Source organism: Notothenia coriiceps, unplaced genomic scaffold (assembly GCF_000735185.1).
Source record: "Notothenia coriiceps isolate Sejong01 unplaced genomic scaffold, NC01 NC01_scaffold00006163, whole genome shotgun sequence".
NCBI classification, from domain to species: domain Eukaryota; kingdom Metazoa; phylum Chordata; class Actinopteri; order Perciformes; family Nototheniidae; genus Notothenia; species Notothenia coriiceps.
In genome coordinates, this window is record NW_011338864.1 from 43,482 (window position 1) to 52,899 (window position 9,418).

General features: G+C 40.4%; 1 protein-coding gene across 1 annotated transcript in view; it reads right to left on the reverse strand.

Moving 5' to 3' along the window:
- Positions 1-1,704: 1,704 nt before the first annotated feature.
- abcb7 (ATP-binding cassette, sub-family B (MDR/TAP), member 7) overlaps positions 1,705-9,418 on the reverse strand; it is a 39,551-nt gene continuing 31,837 nt past the window's right edge. Inside the window, exons 11-16 of the mRNA XM_010768974.1 lie at positions 7,772-7,935; positions 7,409-7,538; positions 6,864-7,035; positions 5,294-5,397; positions 4,493-4,600; positions 1,705-3,128 (exon numbers count right to left, since the gene is read on the reverse strand). Of these exons, the coding sequence (XP_010767276.1) occupies positions 2,910-3,128; positions 4,493-4,600; positions 5,294-5,397; positions 6,864-7,035; positions 7,409-7,538; positions 7,772-7,935 (897 nt within the window). The 3' untranslated portion in view covers positions 1,705-2,909. The remainder of the gene's footprint in view (positions 3,129-4,492; positions 4,601-5,293; positions 5,398-6,863; positions 7,036-7,408; positions 7,539-7,771; positions 7,936-9,418) is intronic.

Genomic DNA, 9,418 nt, shown 5'->3' on the forward strand with positions numbered 1-9,418 from the left:
GCCTAGGAGCGTCACAACTGCACGCCACGGGACCCTGACCAAACGTCGCTCCTGGACGATTATGGAGTGAGAGTGTGTTGTAAAAGAATGCATCCATAACTCCTAGTCGAAGTTCAAATTCCCCTACACCGAAAACATTTTCTTCGAATGTTTATGACCCCTAAAATGTCTGAAGTGGATTATACTGGTGTGTATCGTGAAGAGCTGTCACTAGAAAGGTGTTTTCGCATTCCTCCAGACTTCCCTGAAATCTGACATTGAAAGTTATCCCTGTCACACTACATTTAGTAAGTCAAGAATGTCATCATAGCCAAACAATGAATAATACACAAACACCAACCGGGATACAGTTTCAACACAACACAAAAAAACAACAACCCTGAAACCCCTACTTGTCAGTATAGAGACAAAATGTTAGCATTATCAAAGGTCGAGTAGAAAACCAGATCCTGGAGCTTCCTCTATAAGCCATACAATCCCATAAGATTTTATTATATGTTTAAAGAACAGGCACACTGTCAGCTACTGCCATATGGAAGCTAACAAGCTAAAAAGCTAACAAACAACACAAACAAATAATAGAATATAACTTCACTTACCTTTCTGATTATTCTGCAAATCCCAGGTTTTGCTGCACAATATGAGTTAAACATGTTTGGCTCGATTTCTCCATGTTTTTTATTGAAGAGAAACTCATAGACCTGTCCTCTGTAAGCAATTCAGTAGCTCAATTCAAGCCGAATCAAACGCATTGTGGGCGGGACATAGACAGTCTTCCCGCGTTTTATACCAGAAACGCATGTTCAAATGTTTTAGATATAAATGATAGCAGAGTAGCCAATTTTCGAAATCCTTTAAAACGTGCTTGAACTTGAAGGAGGACTTTAGCATGGCTGCTATGAACTTTACACAATTCAAGCAAAGAATGATTTGATCAAAACATTTGTTTTGCTGTTCATCATTTGTATTTGAAGAAATTATATGGCTACTAAAAAAAACGAACAATATTGTAAGATAAAATATGAATAAATAAAATGGATGAGGATAGAATGGGGGATAATTAGTTATGCTGTGAATTGTATACTGTACCTCACCTATTTTTACAATATTTTATCGAAGATATGAACTTGATTTTTATTGCTCATGTTTCTCATTTCCATCACATAGTCTGTTATTCACAAGATACGTAAAAGCGTTTTTAATACAAGGGAAATGCCAAAATAATTTGACAGTTCTCATATGGATTTTCTCAGAGGCAACCTATACACATTACCAAAAAATATAACTGGTCATCCATCTGCTCACAGCAATCTATTCAGCAACTTAAATATATATTTGTTCGTTTAAATTAGGATGTCTTAAAGTGTCAAATTCAGTTTCTTTGAAAATGTTTGCAGTCCTGAATCAGGATCAGAAATCCTTTATTAATCCTACCACACCTTTACAAATCAAGTATTAACTTGTTTGTTTAATCCATAACCAAATTATTCCTTACACAAGTAAAAAGGAAAAATTAGACCTTTGTGTAGGTGCAGACATTTTTATTTAATTATTTCTTATTAATATTGTGACTCCTCTATTTATAATCACTTAGAGGGGTCCCAACCCAATACAACCTCAAAAACACATACCAGACAAATAAATAAATGTACATCTTGTGCTATATTTCATCATATGACTCAGAACAACAAAATGGAGACCTCGTTATTTAGACAAAAGTCAACATTTATTATCTTTATCCTTTCTGCAGTGTACACACAAAGTCAACATAGTCCAGAATGCTATGAAACAGGTTTCACATTGTGTGTTTAGTATAATAACCCTTTCATTCAGAGATATAAGATACCAAGGTTCCAAACAAAATGTGTGTATCACTGCCAAACCCACCCTCAGAAAATGAGGACATACTTTTACCTTCAGTTTTTAAATATTAAGATTTACATGTAACCTTCAGAAAGAAGTCTCCTTATTCTATTGATACAATCCAAAAAGCTGTCTCAGCAGTTAAAACTCTTTGAATTACACGTCATTACAAGAGGCCCATCATACAAGTCTATATTTTATGAACTGTTCCCAGAGGAACCTTTCAAGTTGTTTCCTCTTAATGTGTCTCCAATTGTGGTGAAAATTGTTCATGATTTATTATAGTTACTTTTCATTCTTTGTGTTATACTTACATGAATGTGACAGCAATTTTGCATGTTCCAAACATCAACATAATGTTGTTAATCAAATCAAGAAGACCTGATCATCTGCCTAATTTGATATTTTGTGAACATGCATTCAAAAACATATTGGATAATGTGTGTTATGACCGAATCCAATTGAAATACCTATTACAAACCAACACATACTGCAAAACAATCCTTCGATCAGTTTTTTTAAACCCCAAATAACCTGTATTACATGCAGATCCTTAATATAAAAAAAATACATCTAAAACTGTAATCAATAAAGATGTTGTGTCAATATCAAGGCATTATGCAAGTCATTACGTGTACTCTCATCTGTTTCCAGTGCAATGGAAAATGTCAATAAACCTGATGTCAAAAATAGGAGGAGAGGGGGCAACCATGTTGACTAACAGATGTCTTACGCACACGTTTGTGATATACAAGGTCTCTTATGCTTGGCTTCAGCTGAGACAACTGGCATTGAAGCTCTATCTCTGGACACCAGCCAGTGCTAAACACACTTGCTCCCTGTTCTGCTCCTCCTCCTTCACTTTGGCGAGCAGAGGCCTTTATTCATACGAGGAGGAGGAGGAGGAGGGATTGCACATGGGTGGGGGCTTGGCTTGAGTGGGGATGTACCCCTACTCTGCTCCCTCCCAAATGTTGTGCAGGCCAGGCAGGGATTCCAGTGTAGGCCATGTGTGAGGGATGTAGAGACGAGGAGGGCAGCCTCTCTCAACAGGAGCAGTTCCCACAGCCCTTAACACTGTTGACGATCTCCTCCTGCAGTTTTTTTCTCTCCTCCTCCTTCTGGGACAGGCGTTCAGCCGGGGGCTCGGACGAGCTCTTGTCCCTGTTGAGGATTTTGCTGTTCTGTGTGTTCCACAGTACTGAGTACAAGCTGCCGGGGATGTTGAGGAGGGTTTGGTGGTTGCCTCGCTCTGCCACTTTACCCTGGCGGAGAAAGAATGGAAAAAAACAAACATGAAACCTAAACCTGCCAATGCAAGTTGTGCAGCACACATGAAGTGAAAATGAAGAGACCATGAACACAGTCCTATAGTTAGCATCTCGTCATGACCACACAACACTGACCACACTCTCAGCGGAGAGTCAGCTCCCCCCTAGAATCCCTGCCGCCTCCCCAACAACTGTTGCAATTCCTCTCGCAAAAACACGACTCACAGACACAGGCTCATCGGCACGCAACAAACACACATCCCTCCCACACAGTCAAACACAAATGAAGGCACCCCCTTCCCCCACCTCCCTTGAGCATGCAGAGGTGTTGGCATCATCTTTAGTGCACCCAAGATGAGCATGTGACTGCTTCCGCTCGTTATTTTAATGAGCACCCCAGGCAGTCCTCTGCTGGTGACACCAGCAAACGGCATGGCGACATCACAAGCAAACATGCCTCCTCGCCACGACCCTCTGATCCCTGCCATCTGACTCTGGAAACATGGACCCACACATGCTCACTCGCTGCAGTTCAAAGAAATATTTTCTCATTTTATCCTATCTGACTCTAGCACTAGTGGAAAATGTCACTTCATCCGTGTTACATTTCATATTAACTCTTACTTTCAGATAATAACTGACATCCCTCTGTGTCTCAAGCCCAACCCGCTGAGTAAAGCTGCTTTTTTTTATTGCCTGGATATTGCTCTGATGCATAATACAGTGACAATAATGCAACAAAAGATTTGAAAACATGCTCTTCATCTCCAAGGCACCTTCAGCCTGAACAAAACATGTTTTAGTCAAACCATTTGAATGGCACTCTCCAATAAAAGACTGTGTTGAATGTTTAGTCCTGGACGAGGCCTCATCAGTGTCTGGGAAGCTGGCCCATACATTATTAGTCACCGAGACAAACAAGACACGCCATCTGACCAAAACAGCCAGTTGAGTCTGACTGCTTTAATGAGCCCTTATGGAGTAAATAATACATTCACTTCTACCAACAGGCTCCTGTTGTTGTTAAAGTTAATGAGAAAAGCTAAACAAAGCATGTCTTCATCACGTACATGGTAGAAAGGTAACTTAAATTAAATGAGTGGCAAAAACAGAGGCTGCTTGCTGAACTGGTGTTGCTGGCAGATCCAGTGCTGAAGGTCACGCAGAGTGCAGGTCATCTTCCTTCCCTTCAATGCAAACCAGTCTAATTGGACGGGCAATTAACCAAGCGCATGTTTTTATTCAGAAACTCTGAACCATCATATTATTTGCTTTTTATAAACCCTGACATTACAATAGGAAATGTTAATGAAGGAAAGTATGAGATCAAATAAAAAAATAAGTGGAAGAGTTCTTACCTCATTGAGCACTATAATTTCATCTGCGTCTACTATTGTGGAGAGCCTGTGGGCGATAAACACTGATGTCCTGTCCTTCACCATCCCCTTCATCGAAGTCAAGATGTTCTGGAAGCAAACAAAGACAAATAAATCACGTTGTTAAAATGTACAGACGTCTCCTCTAATCCAAAAGAAAATTGTTCCACAGTTATGCAATAAGTGTGACTTGTAAACATAATGAGGAAAAGAAGGGCACGCACGACAGGATATATATGAAATGTACTCCAAAAGATTGAAAAAGAAAGTAAAATCAACAGAATGTTGCTGAGCAACATCCACCTTCATATGCTTTTCTATCCAATGTTTACATATGATAATTTTAAAAGTACCGTCGTGATAAGAAGTAACTGAAAATCTCAATTAAAAACCACGTCGTATGCCCTGTTTTCGTTCCAGAAGTTCAGAGAGGGCATGCTGAACTTTCTCATTAAATGTAACATTTACAAAGACTGTGGGGTTTAAGCTGAGCTGGAGATTAAGCAGGAGAAAACTGTGGCAGGTGGCAGGGGAGAACATGGGGGTGGTGAGTGTGCGTGTGTAGAGGGGGGAGGGGTGTGTGTGTGTCACAGCAGGTATGTGACGCAGGAGTGAGCCGAGTACCTACAGGAGTGACTGAAAAGGATGTTTGTTCTGCCAAACGTGCATGCAGCCACTGTGAGGAGTCAACCTGTACGTGCAGCAGCCAACGGGCATTTGAGGTATGTGAGGTATCCATGAGTGTGTGTCAGTGCGTTTGTGATGATGCACTGTCAGGCTCACCTCTTCTGTGATAGAGTCGAGGGACGATGTTGCCTCGTCATACAGCAGGATGGGGGGATTCTTCAGTATCGCACGGGCGATGGCGACACGTTGCTTCTCCCCTCCTGAAACAGAAGCACCGTCATAAATGGGAGCAAACCAGGCTACAGCCAATAGGTGTGAGGATACAGCAGGTCTCTCTCTGGCCCCTCTCATCAGATAATTACCTCAAACAGAGGGCTGTTAAAAGCGAATTTCATTTAATTGTGAAGAAAAGTCAGCAGGACGCAAAGATTTCTCCCACTGTGTCTGACTCGGACTTTATTACATATGAGCTGTGTGAGGCCTCTTGACAGCAAGCGGCGTTCAGCAGTTATAAATATTGCTGGCAGTGGAGAACAGCACTGAAGGAAGTTAGGAGCCTCACAGCCCAGACTGCCCCCCCCCCACCCACCTCCCTCTTTCCTGAGACAAACTCATTGGCAGCTGTCACGTACCGCAGCAGTTAAAATTAATGAGAAGTTAGTCATGTCTTTATTTTGTCCGTTCTCTCACTCACTCAGTCACTCCACATAAAGAAATCGGTGCTGCCAGTAATTGCATCTTGAATGTTGAGTGAAAGTGCTCACACACTGTGTGTGTTAACGTGGGCTAAATGAGTTGCAGAGTGATGCTAGGAGCCAAATACTACACAGTCGTGTGCTATCACTGCAGATCAAATAAGGCAACGTGCCATTAAACAAGTTCTCACACTACACAGAAGAGGACAACAAAATAACAATTGCTCAGCTAATGAATGTCATAAATAAGGTCAAATTGAAGGTTTAATTAACACCTTGTTTTACAAAACAGCGGATCATAATCAAAGTCTTACAAGTAAATTCAACTGCAATAGTTTAATATGAATCCAGAGCTGTGCCATTTGAAATATTGCTCACACTATTTTGCAGTCTCTCAGTCTCATTTATTTATATCAGAGCAAACAAGATGGCAACTGCATTCTTGAATATTCTTGCCAGCGAATGGCAGTGGATAAGAATGTGTGTGAAAGGTCTATGCTCCTCTAATTTGCCTTATTTCTTCCAGTAAATGTATATAAATGACCATTTGTTTTAAATTTTGAGCTGTACAAAACTAACTCAATCAAACATCCAAACATTTAAGACTCAATAATATGTAATGCAGTTAATTTCAGCTACAACAGCCAACAAAACAGTAAGATATGGTCAGATAGTAATGTAGAGCTCGCATTACGACAAGAAAAACAAAGTATTCAAACCATTTTATGATAACACTCAACCCAAAATCAAACCTCATATCCCTATCATCTATTGAGTTATCTTATATTTGAGCTGAAATTGATAGTTGATTCATTTGCAACAATTTTGATTAAAAAAAAAGAGTATTATAAAACAAACAAATCTTCCCAGATGTGAGGATTTGCTGCTTTTCTCTGATTAGTGTTTTAAAAAAAAGAAATTGTTTTATAGACTTAAAATAATGTCTCCATGTAGGGACAAACACGCAGCTCTTTCCCTGGCTTCTACAGAAGGGACCACATTTAAACAGGAGTCATGATGGTGCAGCAGACCTGACAGCTTGAGACCCCGCTCTCCCACTTGGGTCTCGTAGCCATGGGGCATCCTGAGGATGGCGTCATGGATGCCTGCTAGTCGTGCAACTTGGTAGACCTCCTCCGGTGTGGCGTTGATGTTACCATACTGCAGGTTGTAGAAGATGGTGTTGTGGAAGAGAACAGCATCCTGACAACAACACGGTTAGAGAACAAAATATGAGGCTTCAGAGAAAAAAATGTATTGCAGCAGAGGCAGAAACAGAGGACTGAAGATACAAAAACAAGGGTAAGAGGGAGAAAGAGAACCAAGGCAAATGACAAAAATACTGTTTATGTACCATCTGTTCAGATCTGCCTCTGAGCTCACTGCAGTAAAAAACTAAATTCAGTTTATTTCTGATGCTGTTGTGCACTGTCAACGTTACTTTGTTCTATGCTGCCCCCTTGTTGTATATTATTAGCAATAATATGTTAACATATTACATTTACACCAACATTGTTTAGGAAAAAAATAAGATTTGTTTGTTTTTGTTTTTTCATTGTGTTGGAGTGTCTCTGACCTGAGGTACGACCCCCAAAGACCTCCTCAGGCTGTCAAGGCCGACGTCTCGGATATTCTGCCCCCCGATGTAGATGTTCCCCTGCTGAGGCTCAAAGAAGCGGAACAACAGCCGCACAATGGTGCTCTTCCTGCAAACAGACGTGGAACAAATCGTCAGCATCATTCTGTCTGTGAGCTGCCCCCCCCCCCACAGTGTGCTGATGATATCTGATGATAACACTGTCTGCACAAATCAAGTCTGTGAGTATGGCACAGACCTGGGCACAGTGACGTTCCCTTTGGGGACAAAAAAGAACACCTAATCTAATGGAATAACACAAATGCAATGACACAACTGGCTAAAGGTTTGACAGTGACCTACCCTGACCCGCTGCTACCAACGATAGCCACTTTCTTCCCAGCAGGCACTTCGAAGGACACTCCGTTTAAGACTTTCTGGCCCTCCAGGTATTCGAAGTAGACATCTTCGAAGCGAATGGTGGCCTCCTGCGGTGTGATGCTTAAAAGCGGGGCGAGATCCTTCTCCTAAAGAAAAGCATCAGAGGGTTGAGAGACGAAACTGAGAGAGAGGAGACGGAAACAGAACAGCCCCTGGCAGACGAGGCCCGGCATGATGCAACGTTACTCCAACACCTTGTAAAGAAGTATAACGCTGGAGCACATAGCCAACATGGACTGCATAAAGCACACACATTCACAGCAAATTCCAGAGGTCGTTTCAACTGAATCTTCAGACGCCGCCCTTCATGGCGACTGAAAACTTTCGGTACATACTGAGCCGAGCCATAGCGCTGAGATGCAGCCAAGGTCAGCAGTGAATGCAGCGCTGTCCTCGCTCTGAGAGTAAAAGCCTGCTCTGCTTCTTTACTATCTAACAACAACATAATCACCCACTATCGACCTCAGACAATTAATACAAATAACTCATAGTCCATTAGTATAAACAAATGATTATTTCACACACCCCCAACATGGGAAAAAAGCCAAAAGGATTTATTTTTTTATTTTGTGGAGCAGTTTCAAGTAAGGGGGTGTTTTAAATGATTTTACATCTACATAATAAGCCAGTGTGTTCCACGGGGGAAAAAAGCATTCAGACATTAATGGCCTGCTGGGCAGTGCCATTCCACAGGGAATCACAATGGAGAGGAGTATTACTGATGGTTGGAAAATAACTGGACAGATTCATTTCTCCTACTATAATTACAGGCTGGAGACAGAAATGGCATTCATATTGTTAGAGGCAGCAGCCGCACATTTGCACTTAAATGTGCTCTTCTGATGCAAGATGGGCTGTTGTGTAAAAAAACAACAACAACAATTGATAGGTAGGATGACTATTGATTAACATGTCAGTTTTTGGCATATTTTAAGTTAATGAACAGAATATTGTCTTGAATGTGGCTGTCTTTTTGTAAATTTGGATAATTGTTACATAGTGACAGCAACACCATATAAATGGCATTACATGTGTTTGGCACTAACACTGGGTTGATCAGCATTATTTTTGATAATCATTCAAGAAATAAAATGCCAAATTTGTTGGTTTTAGCTTCTAAAACATTTTTATGGATTTGTTGTTTTACCTTGGCATAAAGGATACTACGTTATAGAACAAGCAATTACAACTTGCTTGTCAGCCCTACAGGCCAATAGAACAATTGCAAGATAAGATAATACTTTATTCATCCCGAAGGAAATTGTTGTGCCAGAGTAACAAAATATAATAAACACAATAAACACAGCAGCAAAACTGTACACTAAAAGTGCAGCAAAAAGAGCAATTAAACATCCACAGACAACATGAAACGTAGAAACATAGAAAGTCACACAATCAATGCAATTATTATTAGCAGTATTTAGTAGTTAGTAGTGCAAAAATTAAAACGTAGTGGCAGTTACGTAATTGCACGTTATCATAGCATTATTAATAATACTAATAATAATATAATATAATATTGCACATAGTTATATATATATATATATATATATATATATATCTATGTGC